The sequence below is a fragment of the Leucopleurus acutus genome, assembly GCF_964270905.1.
Source record: "Leucopleurus acutus genome assembly, chromosome: 4".
Taxonomy (NCBI): Eukaryota; Metazoa; Chordata; class Mammalia; order Artiodactyla; family Delphinidae; genus Leucopleurus; species Leucopleurus acutus.
In genome coordinates, this window is record NC_139146.1 from 22,103,949 (window position 1) to 22,126,180 (window position 22,232).

General features: G+C 37.5%; 1 protein-coding gene and 1 long non-coding RNA gene across 4 annotated transcripts in view; one reads left to right on the top strand and one right to left on the bottom strand.

Moving 5' to 3' along the window:
- Positions 1 to 22,232, top strand: part of LOC309961333 — a 187,061-nt gene that overhangs the window by 109,211 nt on the left and 55,618 nt on the right. The gene's annotated exons all lie outside the window — the stretch shown is intronic.
- The window catches only part of SYNPO2 (synaptopodin 2), a 169,633-nt gene continuing 154,568 nt past the window's right edge, over positions 7,168 to 22,232 (bottom strand). The window contains exon 5 of one of the 3 annotated variants that reach the window (XM_082838466.1): positions 7,168 to 7,742. In XM_082838466.1, coding sequence (XP_082694592.1) covers positions 7,203 to 7,742 — 540 coding nt within the window. In that variant the 3' untranslated portion in view covers positions 7,168 to 7,202. Of the gene's footprint in view, positions 7,746 to 22,232 lie in introns of all 3 variants that reach the window. The other 2 variants (XM_082838465.1, XM_082838467.1) reach the window with 2 other exon arrangements.

Genomic DNA, 22,232 nt, shown 5'->3' on the forward strand with positions numbered 1-22,232 from the left:
GAATGCATCCATCTCCCCATGACAGTAGTTCCTGGAGCTGCCAACAAAAGGGCTTTATGTGCCCTGGTTAAAAGTGATACATTCTAGCGGAATTACTAAATGTCCACCAATTGTGACATTCCATTCTCCTTCCTCAGGTTCTCTTCTTAAAATCTGCAGAGTCTATAGCCATAGACTATGGTGAGCCCATTTATATTAGCTTTCCACTTAGGGAAAGGATTTGAATTTGCTCTTCCTTTAAACCCAATTCTGGGTACATTCACTGTACCAAGAAAAAAAGTCTAGGGCAGAACAGAAATATCATTCAGTGTTTTTAAACCTGCTCAGGCTGATAAAATTTAATGTTTCCTTTTGTCACAGAAATTAAAAATCAGGATGAGCATTACTTGCTGACCTTATAATTCTGCTGTATTCACCAAAGTCACAATTTTCTTAGATTAAAATCAAATCTTGCTATTGGTAACTTCAAATAATAATAACTTGGGAAAAATTCAAAGTTGTTTAATTTAATGCCTGAAGGGAGATCTTGTAAAGTGAATGCAATGCATGTTTTATGGAAATATTTGTGCCATAAATATCAGTGTCTTCATGGTAGTAAAATCATTTGTTTTATACTTATGGCTAAAATTCACCCCCCTTTCTTTTTTATTCATCTTGGAATGGCCCTCTTTTAATGTGCTTTGTTAATTTTATAGCAGGGTAATGGTGAAATAAAAACGTGTTACAAATCATTTTGCAACTTCCTCAAGTAAAATATCTATAGAATTTGTTCATACCTCTGATTTTTTTCTACCTGATAGCACTTTAGTCCTTGAACAGTTAATTCTTATTTCTTTCTCAGTGCCTTCTTTTTTATGCAAAATGAGAAATCCAGATACTTTGCTTATTAAAACATCTTGTGGAAGTTGAATCTCTCTTGGAAACACTATAAGATTTTCAAACACCACTACTGCAGAACACTGCAGGACATGAAACCTCTGCCCTCTTTTTGGTTATTTTCTTTATCAAATTCATGCTGGACCTAGGGCTTGGCTTAGCTGAGCATTGAACTTTGGCTGTTTTATCACAAAATCAGGGTTCTTATTCCTCTTCTTAGCCCCCTAGTAAGTATCAGCTTCAATAAATTAAAGGCATTTTGTATTGCTGATAATCAGAGCTGTAGTTACTGTAGATAGAAACCGGAGAAGATATCATTCGAATTTAAGGACAAAATTTAACTGGCATAAAGTTCCAAATAAAACCAAGTTATGAAAAAATAGATAAAACCCCTCCCTATTTATTTATTTATTTTAAAATTATTATTCTTCTCTGTCCTATTTACTTACTGGTCTGGCAGAAGGCTATGGTATGAATGACATGTAGAATAACAGGAAAAACTACCAACTTCTTGAAATGAGGCTAGTCCTGACTGGGTCAGGGATTGGCCTCGGGTCCTAAAAAGCTGCTGTGGACTCCTGTCATAGATTTCTCTGCTGCTTAAAAAATGGTTGCTCCATCCAAGTGGGAGTAGGGGCAGTACAAACAGTGTATCTTCCCTAGTTTAAGGATGGCACTTTACTTTCCAGCGTGTGCACTATACCTGCAGAATACACCTATAGCTCAGTTGTCTAAATGGATAATTTTTTCTAGAAGAGGTGATGCTGACGAAAGGCTAAGCAGGATCCTCTGAATGTTCGTAGTAATGTAGACAGGGTTCTTCAAGGTCAGTTTGGGCTTACATAAAATTGTGCCTTTGCCTACATATACCCCATTATAATTTATTTGGTAATTTAGGGCAAACCTCACATTTATTCAAATCATCATGGTGAGGCAGTCCTGCTCTACAAAGCCTTTTCAGACCCTCAAGTAATAAGCATAAATCTCAAAATCCTGAAGAGGTGGTGAAGCTTTTTCCTCTTGGCTGGAGGTGGGAATGGAGGACAGTTTATTAAGAAGAGTGACAGAGGGACTTCCCTGGTGGCACAGTGGTTGGGAGTCCGCCTGCCAATGCAGGGGACACGGGTTCGAGCCCTGGTCTGGGAAGATCCCACATGCCGCGGGGCAACTAAGCCCGTGTGCCACAACTACTGAGACTACGTGCCTAGAGCCTGTGCTCCGGAACAAGAGAAGCCACCGCAGTGAGAGGCCCACACACCACAGTGAAGAGTGGCCCCTGCTCGCCACAACTAGAGAAAGCCTGCACATAGCAATGAAGACCCAACGCAGCCAAAAATAAATATAAATAAATACATTAAAAAAAAAAAAAAGAAGAGTGACAGAAAAGTCAAGGACAAATAAGGTACAATGTAGCAACTCTTCACTACAATTTTAGAGAGGAAAAAAATATCAGAGCAAGATACACTGGTGGCATTTCCTCTTTAAGTGGTTTTCATAAAATTACTTAATTTTTATAGGGGGGATTGCCAGACTCTTTCTAGAAATATAAACTGTCACATTTTATAATGCTGTGAATAATGAAATGTCCCTTTGTGAAAAATACTGCTCCATTAAATTTGAGAAGTCACAGATCCTGTTATTTTCCAAAACCACGGAGGAAAAGTACTTTGCACGAAATACTTCTGGTATTATGTGGACTAGGGAAACACTGGCTAGTCCTGAAGCGTCTCTGTTGCTGTCTTCCTGGTGACTAGCCAGGGAATTGGACTCTCCTTGCCTCAGGCTGCCCGCTGGCTCCACGTGGAGATAACATAACTTATCTTTTGGCATGTTTTGAGATTTATAGTTTACTGAGTGCTAGGAATTCCTAAGAGGAAAGGGGCTTTTTCTATGGCATTAGCATCTTCAGTCATGTGAACAAAAAAAGAAGAGAGTGTCACTCATCATCTAGTTATACAAAGGGTTAAGTTGGAATCTACTGCAGTTGGCCCACCGACAGAACAGTGCACCCTGAGGAAAATACAGCATGGAAAAAACATATGAGGCATTCTGTGCTTTGGATGAACAGGCCCCTAGGTAGTTAAGAAGCACATCTCAGGAAGAATTTCAGTGAGCCCAGTTTCTTGCAGAAAAGCACAAAAATCATTAATTTGAGATATCTGTTCTATGTGATTAGCAATAATCTTTTACTAAGATGTTTGCTTGACTACCAGTATTTCCTAGCAAAAAAATTCATAGGTATACTGGCTCCTACCCTGCCTCTTCAGAGCAGTTTCTCAGAGCTACTGAGAGACTGTCTTCCTGGCTGTAGTCCTCAGTAAGACCCCGAAAAAAACTTAAACTCACAACTCTATGTTGTGTGTTTTTCTTTAAGTTGACAGACAGTATAGTGCTACTATCTCTTAAGTTATTTAAATCTTTAAAATGGTCCTCATTTTTAAAGAATGTTTCAAGTGCTGGCCCTTTAAAAAATATGTTTTATCAGAATGCCAAAAACTGCCATTTTATTCATAATTTTTAAAAAAAAGAAGTATCAAAAAGCTGTGCTGCATAATATCACTGACCAGGGAGCTCACATTCCAGCTGATGGTTTTAATAGTATGTAGGAAAATCCAAAGTCATTTTTTAAAAGCTTTACTTAAATATGCTTTATTATAATGAAACCTTCAGTTTAATCGAGGTGAGGGATCAGAAGCCCTGGAATGACAAACATGGTAGATTCTCTGAGTCCAGGGTGGTTTTAGAAATCCAATCAACACATTATCAAGTCATATTACCACTGGCCATGCTTGTGCTTAGGACTGATTTTCAATACTATGAAAGAAAGAATTAATAGAGAATAATATTAAATTAATAAAGAATAATATTCTAATATTAAAATATGGATCCAAAACCTCTTAACTTGCATGTGAAATTGATCATATTTTGAGGTAAATTTTTTTTTAAGTTTTTAAATGTTATAGCTAAAATGTTACCAGCCAGCATGAAATTCTTTTGATGTGTCTGGAAGCTGATACAGTAGAAACTAAAATTTAAAAATATGCAGTAGATAAGGTTAAATCTTTGGAGTGAAGACTATTTCAAAACAATTTTTTATCAGGAAAAATAAAAAGGCTGTTTAAGTTGATTTTCAAGTTAATATTTATTACTAATACAATTTTGATTTTCAGTATGCATCTTTCAAATACAGTCTATTGGGATTAACAAAGGTGGAAATGTTAAGCTAATAAGCAGGAGAACATAGTCTATTTTAGAAGAAAAGGTGTGGACAGTGTAGATACTTCTACTTTAAAAGGAAATCAAATGTGAAAATCTACTTTCTCTTAAAAACAAACATTTCTACAGTTCCTATCTAATTATAATAACTGAGCCTATTTGATGTATTTTTTTATCCAAAGTTTCAATTGATTAATATATATATGTATATGCTTGAGCCGTAACTGTGTAGCCCTTTCCAGTGTGGGTGATGGGGCCAAAACATGAGACATATTCAGAGATAAATGGACTAGAATTGTGCAGTTATAAAACTTAAAATACAGCACAGTATTTAAATCATCTTAATAACAGACACTTCACACACATGCAATGATATATTTAAACTCAAGATGGAAAGGAGGTGCCAAATTAGTGTACTTTTAGAGAATGCTTTTTAATCCATGGTAGAACAGAACTCTTTGTACCTATGTGACTGCTACTAGTAGAAAAATGTCTTACAACACATGTAGTATATATTTACAAAGCAACAGCTCTTCTCTAAAAAGACTATTATTTGGAATATAAGACAAACTGATTTTATTTTTGTGAGAACAGTAGTTATCTAGGTATTCTCAAAAGGAATCAGATATCAGCATGGCAACCTTAGCTCAAACACTAGCTTGAGTGTAAGCAATCTAACTTTACTCCTTTTTGAGTAAACTGGAGATAAATACCCATACATTTTGTGATGATTTGACAATGGCACTTCTGCTTTTCAGAATTATGTCTGCAAAGTATGACTTCTTGAAACATTGACTTCTAATAAAAATATGAGACAGTCATTTCCTTGTGAATGAAAAATGCATAACTTTCCTGCCATGTACTGTCATTTTCATGATGTCTAGAATAAATTCAAATAGCTTAATACCATGATTATTTTGATCTAGTGCATGCAAAGAGGGAGATGGCTGTTTTACAATAATATTTAAGTTTAAAATGTCTGCTTCTCTCTATTTTGAGTCTAGTGAAAGTTTTAGTGAATAATATAATGTATATCAACTTCTGGAATTGAAGTATCTAAAATCTAAGGAGTAAAGGAAATAACTTCTAGCATCATAAAAGAAAGCAACAAAATAGGATATGATCCTGTCACACAAAATCTTTTCTGCTAAATTCTGCATATCTTAAAACATTGACATGTAGAATAACTGAATCACTATAAGAATTTTTATGTGGGGATTCCTGAGAATTCCTGACAGATTAATCAATATACCAGACATTATTTTTTTAAGATTCCATAGGAATTCTTTAGGAATCAATAATTATATCTTATAATTTGAGAGAATTAATGCTGTATCAATTTAAGATAATTTAACACTATAAATTTAGAAAGTACTCTTCTTAATAACTGAACAAATTAGTATCTGGGTGACTCCATTACCAATAGAATTTACTGTGATTTCTTCAACTTTTTATTTCTTTGTTTCCAACATAAGGGATTACTTGTATCCTGGCAATTTTAAAAAATTTTATCCTGTGAAAGAGACCATCATAGTGATAAATTCAAGAGTCAAAAAAAGTAAAACAAAACAAAATAATCATATTTAGAAACCTAAGAAAGTTTTGAACACTCAAGATGTTTTCATTTTAAAATGTTCTCAATTCTTGTTTATGATGTAAAATACTTTGAATTTCCTTGTATTTAATACTTTGTGGGTATGGCAGTGAGGAGCAGGTGTTTGACTGATTGTCTCATGGTCATGCTAACAAGGCATGGGTCATGGAATTGTCCAAGCAACTGTTTAACTTCCTTTGAACATCCTAATGATGTCTTTCTAAAGAAGCACCACTTGTTGCATAGGCTTCTGTGGCATGCTTTCCATAACTAAATAAATGGTCATGACCTACGTTTGCATAATAACAGACACATCCTCTACCACTTCCTTAAATCCACTAATAGCTTTTTTTCTTCACATCAACCCTCACTCCACATAACACATAGCACAAAACCTGCTGCCCAACAATTCCTCTTGGACCTTTAATGATACATGTAGTGACACCAGGGACCTCATCCACTCCTAAACTTAATCTGATATTTATATGATGAGCAATAAAAATGCATAATGCATCAAGAGTCATTCTACAAATGAGAGAAACTCAGAATATCAGAGCTGTTAAGGATATAAGAGATTAAATAATCTGATATTCTCATTTGACAAATGAGAACGCCTGAACCCAGAATCTATTCCTGTCTCAGGCTACTGGCTTTAAGTAGATTAAAAATAAATCCTGTAGGGCTTCCCTGGTGGCGCGGTGGTTGGGAGTCCGCCTGCCGTTGCGGGGGACGCAGATTCGTGCCCCGGTCCGGGAGGATCCCACATGCCGCGGAGCGGCCGGGCCCGTGAGCCATGGCTGCTGAGAGGCCTGCGTACCGCAAAAAAAAAAAAAAAAGTAAATCCTGTACCTAAATCTTTCTATTCCCCACATATTACGCCATTTATCTCAAAAATCCGTCTGAAATGTATAATTGTCTTACTCTCAAATATTTATTTCTTTCTGAGAACATCTATATTTCAATTCCAAAAACCAAATTTTATCAGATTTTAAAATATATTTCAGAGAAATGCTTAAAATACCACCAAGGAAATCCTTTTTATGTAATTATTATTCATTGTCATATCCCCATTGAAAAATTCTCCAATGTTATATATTCTTGCTGTTACTGCTAATGACAATTAGCATACCATATTTCATTAATTCCATCCTAGACTAAGGCACATACAAGAAAATACTTAAATTTCATTTTAATTGAGAGAGTTTAGTTGCCTAGACTACTCCATATTAATGAAAAAAATGGAATTAAGATTATGAATTACGTATAAGTGCCATCAGCACAGAAAATGAATTTTTCTTCAAAGAAATTCTCTATGCATCTGCAGAGAAGGAAGTGATTCACACTCACATGTGCATATACACACACACACACACACACACACACACAAACTCAGATAAATGACCTATGAGAACAAGCCAAGATCAAAAGTGAATCTAAATCTGTTGGAAAAGTCAAAACCCCTGCAAAGAAACATTAAAAAAAATTATAAGTGGCACATGATCAGTTCTTCTAACTTTCATGTTTGGCGTCTCCATCCCCTAGGGTGTGGGTTATAGTTGCAATTGGTTACTGAAACACAGTAATCAGACCTGGTCTCCATGGACATTATTTCAGAATCATTTCTGGAAGGCTGCCTATAATATGCATATGGTACCTGTGAATCATGTTGAGGGTTGGTGGGCATACTATTATTGGGTAGGAATGCAACATTATACTCTTGCCTTCCAAATGAGCCCATATTGGCCTTCTGGGTTTGAGGGACATAGGACAGTCTTTCATTCCAATCCTCAGACGGCCCTGGAAGCACCTTCCTCCGAGCTGCTGAGACCACATTTGCCATAATGGATTCCTGAATGTTTCTGGGTCTGAAGGCATCATCCAGTAAACCAAAAGAAGACTTGACTGCTGCTTCCCCAGGAGTTAGTCTCTTGTTTGCTTCCTCTAGCCCATCAGTTGGTTTGCTAGAGTAGCTATAAGCAGGCTGGTATACCCAAGGAGATGTTGTAGAGATGGTGGGTGGGACTGGTCTTCCAGGAAGAGAAAGAGAGCGTCCACTCTGCTAGAAATAATGAAAATGTTAATATATCTCATTCATGTTGGTTTATGCTGATTGACTGTTATTCCAATGTATTCTCCACACCATTACTAAGCACTATAAAAATCAAATCACCACAATGCTTAGTCCTAAAGCCAAGATAGGCTGCCTCTACCCGGTGTATTATTAGTGCTGGTCTGGGCCTTGGCCCTCATTTAGGACCTCCTCCTTGCTCTCCTTTTCTGAACCCATAGCTCCAATTGCTACCATCTTTCTTAGTCATAACCACCATGGCAGGTGCCCTGTCATCACTGGGAGCCACCCTTACTTCTGTCTGCACTCTTCATATTCATATCTATATCCACAGCCCACCCTCATTCTAATCCTGTTTTCCTGATACCAAATAAACTTAACATACTGATAACTCTGGAAACAGACCATGAGCTACTGGGCTTTGTACTTTTCCCAAGTGACTTTTAATATGTTATATTGATCCACTGATTACAGCAAAAACAAAGAAAAACTACTTAGATGTATTCAGTGTTACTGGTCTGATGGAGTAGATCGCCTTTCTCCAGCCAGATTCTTTTTATACAATAGTGAAAATCACATCAATCTTTATTTTCTGAGTGTGGTGTATTGCCCATGTCTTGAAGGAAACATTTCAGCCACGTGTTTCATTTGTGCTTTGGTTCCTTTTATGTGTATTACATTCCTTATTTCCTTGAGAGTGTGTGTCCCTGAAATATTCCCTTGTATATGCTAAATGTTCAGTTTGTCTAATATGCAGAAATATAAATTACTGAAAGCCCTTTTATTCTCTCTTTTTACCCATTCTGTATTTCCAGGGACCTTGAAGTCTGGTTATATACATTATATTCTCACACATTCCCATTCGCATAAGACCCTTAGACAAACTCTTGGCAAAAAGTATCAAAGGCACACTTAAGAGAAATGAGTCAACTTGGAAGTATCATAACATTGTGTTTCTTGAACAAAAAGCATTGCCATGCTTAAAAATGTGTTCAGATACTATAAATGATTTCAACAGCTTTTCTTTCTTAATCAAATTCTTAAATTTAAAATGAATAGCAACACCTGGATTTGGACAAAATATCTCAGATTAAAATGTTTAGGTATTTCTGTTGTTGTTATTCCATTAGGCACACAAAGAAGGTGGGTGGTTCAATCTTGGTTTGCATATAAAGAATAAGGGAGTCAATATAATGAATCTTGATTCTCTCTTTTCAGTCATTAAAACTTTAGTAATAATGGGGAAATTTCCTGGCAGTCCATTGGTTAGGACTCAGCACTTTCACTGCGTGGGGCCCGGGTCCGATCCCTGGTGGGGGAACTAAGATCCCTCAAGGGACGCAGCCAAAAGAAAAAAAAAAACTTTAGTAATAATGGTTGACTTTTAGCAAAAACCTGTTTTCATTAATCTCCTTCTCTTAATCTAAATCCAGTAAGTCACTATTTAAGGACTTGGTTTCTATTCCACATTGTTAGTGCATTGTTTTCATTCATTTATTCATTTAACAAAAATTTTATTGAATACCTAATGTTTCTAGGCACTTTCCCATGAGCAAAAGATACAAAGATGCTTCAGATAAAGTCCCTCTCCTCAGGAAGCATACAATCCAGTACAGTTTTTAGCTCTGCAATTGTGAGTTAGTCAATCAGAAGTCAATTTAGAGAAGAGACTCTTTACCTATCTTGACAGGACCAATAGCCAGTTTTGTACACTGTGAGAAGTATTAACATTCAGCATGATAAAGAGGAATTAGCTCTTCTCTCCCACAGTATGTGTCTATGTCTCCCTTTTGTCCTTATCTCTGGAAGAAAGAGAACAACATTGGTCTATAGAGTCCCTGGGACACTTTTCACATTCCAATGATATCTGTTTTCCATCAGATACAGCACCTGCTTTAGTCTGGTCTTTAAAACAATAGAGACGTAAAGGATGGCAACAAAAAGACTCAGGTCTCCATAGAAATATAGGAGAGTCTCCTGAATATACATACAGGTAACTAACATCACTGGCTAATAACTGGAAAATAAATAATTATCAATATATTTGGAAGTATTAAGTACAATGTGAAGGCATACACCTCAGTGATAGGGCATGAAAAACACTGGATGAAAGAGAGAACTTTATTTTCTGGTCTTTGTTCTACCCACTTAGTTGGGAAATCTTCAGAAGAATGGAATCTTAACAGAAATGTAAAAGTTCAAAACACTGTTGAATGATACTCTAAAAACAAAGACATCAGGGATTGTTTTTCAGCTAAGGCAAAAAACATTAATCAGTTGAATGTGGGGAGAAAGAGTAAAACTTTGAAGTATAATGTTGAAAGAGTAAGTCATAGTTTTCTGAAGAGAAATTTAAAATAGCATTGAAGCTTTTAAGAAAAGTCTCATGTAGAATAGACATATGCCAAATATAGCAGCAGTGCAGGTCGTAAAGGAAGAGTGCAATGACCTCAATGAACAAAATGACAATTGCTCTTCTATATACTCCTCAGACTGCCAAATGTGACTTCATGCTCCTTTAAATGCTAACAATAGAATAAAATTACAAATTGTCTTAGGTTAGAGATGCAACTGTGGTATAAATAAATAGTTCTTTAGGTACATTTTTGTTTCTGTTCATGCCAAAAGTATTTCAGGCCTCTAGTCTCTGCCTGCACCCAAACCCCTAATTCTAACGTATTTCCCCAAAGCAATTTTCACATCTTGTTCTTTGGTGCTATTTCCTTCTGTCAATCTCTGTCCCAAGGCTCATGCTGTTCTCTGCTTGGCTGGCTAAATGAAGCCATGTGATCTATCCTGAGCCAGAAATGACCAAAGGGACCTGAAAATAACAGAAATGTTTCTTCTGTTTTGGAGTTTAGATGTCTGATGGTAGAATCCTAGCCACACATGGGTTAGATTCTGTGTTGGAGTTTCTATCTTGGGTTGTATTACTATCAAAAGAATTTAGTTTTGATATGAGAGCACTTAACTGTAACCAGTATGTTAAATTGGTTATTTTTTTGTGTATTATTATGTATGATGTGTCATCAAAATGCTTATTTCTTTTTGTCTCCTACTACCATTTAAGTTTTTTTAATGAAAGAAATTTTTTCACTGCTGCTTGATGAAAACTTAGCAGGTCCTGTGACATTCTGCTTCCTTTTAGGACTAGTCCTATCATTACCTTAAGTTACCCAAACCACTTGATTTCAACATAGAATATTCCAGCCACTGGAATAACAAACTCCAATCTCCTCTTAGAGTTAAATCTCCTCTCCTTCCCCAACTGCGACCCATTTCAGGAGGATCACCTTCCTTCAGGGAAGGCACTGTGGTTGGCTTCTTCATGCTTTCTTCCTCTTCCTCTCCTAGCTTGCAAACCCTGACTTCCAGCCCCCTGGGGTTAGAATGACAGGATAGAGAAAAAAAGAGCAGAAAGAAATTTTTACTTGATTTGGTAACATCATATTCTGGCTTTTCACTCTCAGAGCCAGGGAGGCCCAGAGAAGAAAACTTTCAAGGGATATTTGAAGATTCTTATTCCTATCAGATAGCTCATCTGTAGTCCTCGGTTCATGCCAATTCATCTCAATTCTAGGGGTTAACTTGTAACTCAATCTGCACCCCCTAGAAAGCTGTCTACCTACTGTTGTAGCTACTAGGGTCTGTTTGCACCCTTGGAGAGGCCCCAAGATGACCCCATCCAGCTCTTCCTTACTCCTGGACTGCTCTGGTCCGTGGGGACTGCTCACATCATTTGCCTTTGGGAGTGCAGCAGCAGATTTCCTGGTTCTTTGCCAAAACAGTTTTTCACACCATCTCTCACCCTGTAGATATCCTGGGAGGGAGTCAGACTGACTGCAGCCCACCCACTCTGACCTCCCATCCATCTGCATGCTGACATCTCGGATCAAGTTCCCTAAGAAGCCACTATGAAACTCTTTTCTCACAAGGCTGGAGGTGAGAGGGTAGGGCCCCCCAACTCCACCTACTCCAAACACACACTTGATCTGCAGCATTCCAGAATTCCTCCTCACAAAATCCTCTCTCCTTACCAGACTCTGACCCCCTTTAATAACCTGGACCTAAGGAGTTCAAGAATTGTGGAAGTGGTTTGCTATTCTGTGAACACACCGGGACACTCATGTCTGCTATTTTCTTTGTAAAGTCTATGTTTTAATCTGGAATCTCACTTCAATGTGCAGCATCTCTTATATTTGAGGGCCTTGGGGGAAATTTCCACTTTAATATTCTGTTATATAACATTATCATTTTCAGTAGAGCATATAGTTCTTTCTCTTATTTTTCTTTTTAAAATGAAATATAGGTTAAAAATAGAATGAAATGTGTTTTTTTCTACTAATTAATTTCAAGAAATTTATCTAATAACTTCAAATAGTCTTAAAAGTTGAAACCTTATACCGCACCCAGGCCTTGCCCTAGAGAAGGTGCCTCACTCATTTCTCAGGTAGTGCTTAAGCTCTAATCGTTGAGAACATCTTCCACATATTGAACCAAACTTTGCCTCCCATAACTTTACCCCATTGATCCTGATAACATAAAGTACATCTACTTATACTCCTCTCCAGCCATTCCTTCACATATTCCAGGCTGCTTCCGCTCTCTCGGAGCACCTTCACCACCTCATGCCCTTCTTCACTTTTCCAACGAAGGGAAAATAACATCTATGGTGTTCACTCCCTCAGGTTTTCTGCATCCTTTTTCCGCCAGTTTGTTAGATAAAACTAATGCAGATATAATGTCTTGATCTCCTTAAGTAGATGTACTTCCAGAAACACAATCACCAAAAGCAAACCCATGAAGATATCATTCAAACTGACTGAGGGGCCATGTCATCTGGCAGGTGGCATAGTTAATATTGCACGTAGAACAACAGTCTCTGTGTATTTAGACCAGTGTGCCATTTAAGTGTTGAATCCATGAGAGTACATGTCACTCTTTAGCTCGTCCAATAAAATGCATGCATTAAAGGCTGCAAATATTCACACTGAACTCACGAATCACCTAGTGTTATGTATTCCCATCAAAAGGATAAACACAAAGGAAGCATTTTCCTGCTTCTGCCTTCAGCAATAGGCAACACTAGTAGATCACTTACTGTGTGCCCAGTGGCGGGTGCTAATTGCTTTGCGTGGAATATTTCATATATTCCTCATAACAACCCCATGAAGTAGGCACTTTTAAGATCCCTATTTTCCAGATGAGGACAGTGACACTTAAAGAGGGTAAGTAACTTCCGCAAGGGTAGAAAGCTAAAAAGTGCTAGAGTGGGGGGAGTTGAACTCAGGCAGTCTCATATCAGGGTTCTTAATCAAATACATATGACACTGTACTTGGAATGCAATTGTTTTGAAAAAATATCTTTTCAAAAAAAGATTTGAATCCAAGCAAACTAAATGGAATGAGATGTTAGAAATTTTGGAAAGGGTCATTGAAATCTTAATTTTGAATTAATTGATACTGGCATCTTGCCATTTGTCACAAGCACAGGTAGGCACCAGTGAGTAGGGAATACATCACATGAGATGTACTCCCTCTCTCTGAAGATGAGACACCGGGCACCCTGCATTCAGGTCAGCTGAAAAGCTCAGAGGAGCGGGGGGCCTTTCTCCGCTTGACATGAACTATCTTTTATGTCAGTTAGATGTTGACTTATCCACATAGCTTGTTAATGAAGCAGCTTAGTGAGCTTCCTTGTGAGACTATCCAGTAACCAATTTAGCTGCCAGGAAACACTTGACATTTAAAATAAGGAAAGGTCATCTGAGGTTTACCTAGGACAAAGAAGTGAATTCTAAAGCAATGCAAATAGCCCTAGAAGCCAAAGAAGTTGAACGTGATATACGTTTTGAAGTTCAAACTGCTTCATACCATAAACCTTATAAGCTAAAAAATTCTCTTGGCTGAAATCCTGCTTACACATACACAGTAGAGAATCTCCAGCTGACAAATGTTATTTCAACTCCTTCGACTCCTTTCTCTCTAAACACACATGATCAGTAAATATTCATCACAAACATATACTTTATCATAAGCAGATTCTAATAAAAGCCAACAGGAATAAATGGCATTTCTTTTGACTTATAAATCACTGATTAGAACTTCTACAAAGCAGAGGTCCATGAAAGGGCACATGAATAGAAGAAAGCACCAGGCATCTGCCAGTTTTCCATTTGCTCAGGTTAAAATATTTGGAGTGATCGTTGACTCCTCCCCATCTCTTACACTCCACACCTGAACTGTCAGCTTTAAAATACATCCAGCATCTGACTATTTCTTACCATCTCCATTGGTACCATCCTGGGCTAACCCACCATACTCTTTTGCCTGGATTATTGCTATAGTCTCCTAATTAGTTTCCCCAGTTCACCCTTGCTCCTTTAGTGTAGCCTCAATACGGCAGCCATATTGAGAATCCTGTTGAAACCTAAGTCAGATTATGTCACTTAGTCCTCTGTTTAAAACTCTGTCATCGCTTCTCATTTCACAACAGGAAACAAAGTTCTTCCACTGACCCACAAGGCCCTACAAAATCTGCTGGTTTCACCCCTCCTTATACCTCTGATTTCATCTCCTCCTGTTCTCTCCCTACCACTTTGCTCCAGCTACGCTGGCCTATTTGCTATCCTTTGAACAGATCAGGTACCCTCATGCCTCAGGACCTTTATACTCGCTGATCCTCTGCCTGGAACACAGTACTCCAGATATTAGGGTGATCCTACTTCATTTCCTTCAGGCCTTACTCAGATATCTTATGATCACTATTTGGCTATTCTCAATCTCTCTCTCTCTTCCCCCCAACCCCAAGATTCCCTATCCCTCTTCCCTGCTTTATTTCTCCTCTTAGGCTTATGCCTATCTAACATAATAAATGTTTATTTAATTATTTCGTTTATCTGCTTCTCCCCACTAGAATTTAGCTCCATCTAAAGTAGGGGTTAAAAAAATAAATAAATAAATAAAAATAAAGTAGGGGTTATTCCAATCCAACAATGGGCAGAAGACCTAAATAGGCATTTCTCCAAAGAAGACATACAGATGGCCAAGAAGCACATGAAAAGCTGCTCAACATCACTAATTATTAGAGAAATGCAAATCAAAACTACAATGAGGTATCACCTCACACCAGTTAGAATGGGCATCATCAGGAAATCTACAAACAACAAATGCTGGAGAGGGTGTGGAGAAAAGGGAGCCCTCTTGCACTGTTGGTGGGAATGTCAATTGATACAGCCACTATGGAGAACAGTATGGAGGTTCCTCAAAAAACTAAAAATAGAATTACCATATGACCCAGCAATTCCACTACTGGGCATATACCCAGAGAAAACCATAATTCTAAAAGACACATGCACCCCAATGTTCATTGCAGCTTTACAATAGCCAGGTCATGGAAGCAACCTAAATGCCCATCGACAGACGAATGGATGAAGAAGATGTGGTACATATATACAATGGAACATTAGTCAGCCATATAAAGGAACAAAATTGGGTCATTTGTAGAGATGTGGATGAATCTAGAGACTCATACAGAGTGAAGTAAGTCAGAAAGAGAAAAACAAATATCGTATATTAACACATATATGTGGAACCTAGAAAAATGGTACAGATGAACCGGTTTGCAGGGCAGAAATTGAGACAGATGTAGAGAACAAACGTATGGACACCAAGGATGAATTGGGAGATTGGGATTGACCTGTACACACTGATGTGTATAAAATTGATGACTAATAACCTGCTGTATAAAAAAATAAATAAAATTAAATTTAAAAAAATAAAGTAGGGGTTATTGTTTTATTCATTAAGACATCCCTTGACCTAGAATGGTGCCTGCCGAGTAGATGTTTAGTAAGTATTTGTGAAATGAATGAATAATAATTTCTTTATCAGACTGCCATAATCAGGAAATTCAGTTATCTTCACCAAACGTTTTGGTCCTGTCCCAAGATGTAGCCCTTCTCACATGTCATTTACATGTGATGAGGAACTCACACAAATAGACCCATCCCACCACCCCCAATACATGCACACCAATATGCACATCAAGACATGTTTGGCAAGACAGATAGGATTAATCAATGTTTATGAAAAATCAGATTTTCTAAACAGGTAAGAGATTGTAACATGCTTCAAATAAATGATTTGCATTTAGGTCAGTGGAAGTGTAAGGGTTTTAAACTGCTTTGCTTCCCCAAATGAGAAAAGTCTTAGAAAAATGATTCATGAATCCTAAAGACAGCCCAAAATCTACTTGTAAGATTTAAAAATAAAGACCAAAGAAGAAAAAGATAATGGAAATTGGGATGGGTTAGAGTTGGAGAAGAGAAAGCTGAAAGCTAATTTACCACTTATCGTGAGATTGCAAGCAGGTGTAGGAAATGGCAGTTTCTACTATCTGATCTCTTGGGGCAATTCCAGCTCTAAAGAGTTTTCGATTACAATTTTTCTGACAATGGAAGCAGGTCAACATTGGAAGGAAGTTCTCCATAGGGATATAGAATTCCATTACCTAGAGATCTTTAAGTATAGGACAAATGCTCCCTTGATGTAATTTAGATACAATTAAGTAGTCAGGGGGATAGTAGAATTTTAAGGTCATTTTTGTTCTAGTCTCTTAATAAGACAGTCTCTATCACATATTCCCTGCCTTCTCAAGTGAACCTTAAATCTTCCTGGTGGAAGAAGTGGAGTTTTGGGAAATTCTGTTGTAGCTGTCTCTTATCTAAAAAATGGAAGTGTCCATTTTTTTAAACCGAAATCAGCAATATTATTCTGCTTACCAAGAATAGTGCAGATAACCAGGACTAATAAGTTGTACTATTGAATAGAAAAGTAGCCAAGTAACCATACATTGCTTAAATAGTTCCATGAATGCAATAAACATACTTAGACATCAAAATAAGAGATAATGTCTTGTAGCTAGAGCTTCTCATCTTGGCTTTGCCATTAACCATTTATCTTAATTCATCTTAGATTAACTATCAGATTAAATTTTTGGTTCTAAAACAATAAACTTTAAAAAATTTTTATTTTAGGTTTGAAGGCAATCCCTTTGTGAGAGAGGCTAAGAGTTATAACTGACAATAGAAGCCAGCATGTTATATTGGAAAGAATGTGAATTTGGACATCACACTGACCTGGGAGTCCTACCTTTGCCTCTTTTTACCCATATGATTCAACCTCTCCCAGCCTTACTTTCCTTGGTTGTAAAATGGTAAGAATGCTGGCTACTGTTTCAAGATTATGGGTAGAGTAGAGATTGTGTTTATAAATCAAATGCCACGTAGCACAACAGATTATTCTTGTTATTGTGAGAAGAGTCTGTGAGGCCTTAAAAGGTGTCAGAGACCTGGCAGAACCTTTTGTTCAAGAGGCAACTGCATAGGCAGGCTCCTGCCCTAGGATAAAAATAAGAGGGAGCTGCCTTTGAAGTGGCATTAGCACCGCACGCCTCAGATATTGCTGTGCCAGCCACTGACTCCCTCCCACCAGAACGCCGGCAGCAGGGCTGGCCAGAAACATCGCCACTGACCTCATCTCTCTGCTAGCTCTGGGTGGGCCAAAGTATAGACTTCTGGATCTTTTTTAACCTTCTGTTATAGAAGAATAAAAATAACCACATTAATTTAAGGTCATGAAGACTGATGTTAGGCAGGAATCTACACTTATACTTCTGTGGTCCCTTTCATCTTAGAAGCAATGATAACAATAACTAAAGTGTACAGAATTTTTACTATGTACTAGTCACAGTTTTAAGCATTTTGTCTATTAACTCATTTAATCCCCCCAACAATCCCCAATTTCTGCAAATATATAATCCCCAATTTCTGCAAATAAGGAAACTGAGGCATAGAAATTAGGTGATTTACCTGAAGTTACACAGCTCATTTTTGTAAAGGGAAATTGAAGAATTAAGGCCATAGATAATAAAATTTTATCTGAGTAATGTGTTTTAAGGCATTATATATGTTAGTGGAAAAAAATTACTACAGCAGCAATTTTTACCCTCTCATTTTCCTCTATCCTCAGAAAAGAAGTATGTCACTCTCAAAATTATAATCTGTGAAAATACTCCTATTAATATAGACTGTATTATATTTAAGTAGCTGGAATTGCCATTTTAATTTTTTATAATTCTTGGGGAAAAGCCTTACTTAAGTGCATTTTTATAAAAGTCTAATTCGGTTTGAACATAAAAATAAAATCTTTTAAACACATTTCAAAATATTTTCTGAAAAGAAGTTTTCTCTCCTCAGAAGATTTAAACAGTAAAAGTTATATAGATTTCGCACTATTGAAAAGAATGAATAATAGCAAAAGTTCAGCTCTCATCAATTTCTATAGAGAATTTCACAATAAATAAAGGATGCTGATCCTGTATGAAATCAGTGAATTTTTGACCTTGTGGAAGGTTTTTGTAGAGAAAAATTATCAGTGCCTGGCATATAGAGAGCACTTCATAAAAGAGAGTCATGTGTATTAGTATAAAATTAATACTTATACTATATCCCTAATTAGAATTATATTTATGATAAATTATAAAACCCATTTAAGGGTTTCCTTAGTGGCACAGTGGTTGGGAGCCGCATGCCAATGCGGGGGACACGGGTTCGAGACCTGGTCCAGGAGGATCCCACATGCCGCGGAGCAACTGAGCCCGCAGCCCACAGCTGCTGGGGCCCGCGCACCTGGAGCCAGTGCTCTGCAGCAGGAGGGGCCACCGCAGTGAGAGGCCCGCGCGCCGCAGCGGGGAGCGGCCCCCACTCGCTGCAGCTGGAGGGGGCCCCTGCGCAGCAGCGGGAACCCAACGCAGCCAAAAATAAAATAAAATTAATTAATTAAAAAAAACATTTAAAATGGTTTAACTATGTGAATATAGCTTTAGCTGTCCATAATATTCTAAACACCTTCTTTCCTGAAACAAATCCAGGCAACCATCTCCTCCCTCCCTCATTCACAAAAAGAAAAGTTACCATGAATGTGCATTTGTCCCTAGAAGGAAAGTAGGGATAAGAGATATTTTTTATAGCTTATGTGCCTGCTATTTGAAGTGGAGCTAATATCCCTTAAGCAAACTCATTTCCCAACTAGAATGGCTTTCTCAGAGGAAAATTTTATCAGTTAAGGTATTAAGAACAATTCTTAAGATATGTGTGGGTGCTATAGAACAACCTTGCTCGGGCCCTCTGCGTGATAACATTCTCCAAATTTCCTACTGGCAGCTTTTTAGGCAATCCTACTGTTACAATTCCTTATAACATTTTTAAAAAACAGGAAATCCAAGCTGGTTAATGGTAGTAACAGACACATCAACAACTACACAACATGTGACATTATTTCATGAGGATGCAGAGGATACAGCATGAAGAAAACAACTTACTTGATCTTTGTAACTGTTCTTCTATCCATTACGTTTTTAAGCTTATTAAATAGATCCTTTGATTCATATCCTGGGCCTTGGGGAAAATGTTTAACCTACTGTTCTTGGAAAGTTTAAGATTTTTTTTCAATATTTATACTGTGTTAGTTTCTGTTGTACAATAAAGTGAATCAGCCATATGCATACATATGTCCCCATATCCCCTCCCTCTTTAGCCTCCCTCCCATCCTCCCTATCCCACCCCTCTAGGTCATTGCAGAGCACCGAGCTGATCTCCCTATGCTATACTGCTGCTTCCCACTAGCTATCTATTTTATATGTGGTAGTGTATATATGTTGATGCTACTCTCAACTCGCTCCAGCTTCCCCCTCCCACCCCATGTCTTCAAGTCCATTCTCTATGTCTACATCTTTATTCCTGCCAGAGAGAAAAACAAATACCATACGCTAACGCATATATAGGAATCTAAAAAAAAAAAAAAAAATGGTACAGAAGTTTAAGATTTAGTGCCAAATCATATTTATGTTTCCTTTGTCAAAAACATGGCTCCAGAGTGATGTTTAAAATTAGGAATAATAAGGTCAGAAAGGTAAAGGAATTTTGTCAAGAACCGGGGACTGGACTAAGGCCATTTTTTTTTTTTTTAAGTTGACAATAAAAGCCATAAACTCTCCACTAAACTACACTAGATTTCAGATTTAGGATTTCTTTTTTTTTTTTTTTTTAAAAAAAAAAAATTAGGAATAATAAAAATATAACTCTTCATCTGGGAAATCACCAACTTGTTTCCTTAAGTGCAGAGTAGATAAAAATTTTGCTTAATTGCCTTACCATATCTCTCTGGAACAAATGGTACATTTTATTTAATGATAACTTTCTTGTTTGAGGGAATTTACACAATAATTTCATATATGTCAGTTCATTTTAGAGACAAAAGAACGCCATAAAGTAAGTGGGAGTTTCAAGTGAATGGTGGTTTTTCAAATGAAGAGATAAAAGACCACTAAGGGGGGCTTCCCTGGTGACGCAGTGGTTAAGAATCCGCCTGCCAATTCAGGGGACAAGGGTTCAAGCCCTAGTCCAGGAAGATCCCACATTCCATGGAGCAACTAAGCCCGTGCGCTACAACTACTGATCCTGCCCTCTAGAGTCCACGAGCCACAACTACTGAGTCTGCGCATCACAACTACTGAAGCCCACGTGCCCTAGAGCACGTGCTCTGCAACAGGAGAAGCCACCGCAATGAGAAGCCCGCGCACCGCAACAGAGTGGCCCCCACTCGCCGCAACTAGAGAAAGCCCATGCACAGCAACGAAGACCCAAAACTATCCAAAAATAAACAACTAAAAAAAAAGGACCACTAAGGGGTAAAATAGATTAAAGCAGAGTGTACAGTGATAGTCCTGATGGTGTGCTTTTCAAATGCAAATGGGAAATATGGAAACATCTTTTATCAGAAGTGCCCCAGGTACATTTCTTCAAAATTAGGAAGCATTTACTTTACTTGAAGATACTAATCCCAGGTATAAATGTAGTTCCATTAATGGTTCAAGGGGATGTCTCATAAGGTATTAGGATGCTTGTCTACTTATCAAACTTTCAAAATTAGAGAGCAAATTTTTTTTTTTTTTTTTTTTTTTTGCTGTACGCGGACCTCTCACTGTTGTGGCCTCTCCCATTGCGGAGCACAGGCTCCGGACGCGCAGGCTCAGCGGCCATGGCTCACGGGCCTAGCCGCTCTGCTGCATGTGGGATCTTCCCGGACCAGGGCACGAACCCGTGTCCCCTGCATCGGCAGGCGGACTCTCAATTATGCGCCACCAGGGAACCCCTAGAGAGCAAATATTTAATTTTGCCCTTGACATTAGTTATTACAGCTTTTCCTATTGGCATAGCTTTCTTAATGCACTTATAAAATGGCAGTATGTAATTATCTAGACATAATATTGCATATTAATACTACAGCAAATTTTTCTATGTGGGCCACTCATTTATTCAAAAGATCTCATTCCTTATTATTTCCCTGACCACTCCTCATTACCAAGTTCACCTTCATTTTGATAGGATGTTAGGTAGCTATTGACTATCCACTTGCTAAACAATTGTTTCACTTTCAGTATTGATTCATACAAATGCATAGACGAATTAACAAAAGCCTTATGAACTAACACTTCATCAACCCTCTAAGCCACTTTGGTTGTATAGTCTTAGCCTAATATAAAAGGTAAATTCTTCTGGAGGTATTAACATGTTTAGGCCATCATAAATATACATTTGAGATTGAGAGAAGAGAAGAGATCCTTCAGTAAGATGTATGTTTGAAGTTCTTAAGCAACTATCCATTAAAGAAAAGAAAAATGCTGGGGAAGGGATGGAAAAAAAATGTCCAGAGCTTATCTGTTTGTAAAAAGATTCCTTACTTATACCAGTCAAAAAGTTCCTATCAAATCTGTTTTGATCTGTTTTGCAAATATTATGAGACACTTTCTGATAGTGATATTCAGATTTTCCATTTGATGGTTGTTTTCCCATTCCATTCTTGTCCTTATTCTTGCGTCTCTCAATATTGGTAAATCTAATGGGGATAAGTCCCTTTTAAAATATAATTAATAGGTCAGCGATGATTGACCACCTGGAATCACATATGCTAGTGACCTAGGCTAGAGCTTTTGTGTGTTTTAGCTGGGAGGAAATTTATCTCCCAATTCCTTCATTTAAAGAGCCTGAAGGAGGTGTGGGTAGGGGGAGCAATTCTTACAATTTCTCACTGTGGGTCAGATAGGCCCAGATGAAATCCAACTCTGATGTTACAACTAGTTGTCTAGACCAGTACATTTTTTGCAAAAAAAAATGAAGTCTAGATGAGACAAAATGAAGTCTGACAATGCATTGCATTCCCATGATACACTGATAATTAAACATCTATGCACCATTCACAAAACAGGATTTTCACTTTGCCCATGGTTGACAGTGGTAGGTAGAATATCACAGAAGTTTGGGAAAAAAAAAAAAAAGACAACAAAACAGAGGTTGAATAGTGAAAGCAAAGAAGGTAAATACTAAATGGTTCTTTGTAAAAAATTGCTTTTTGTAT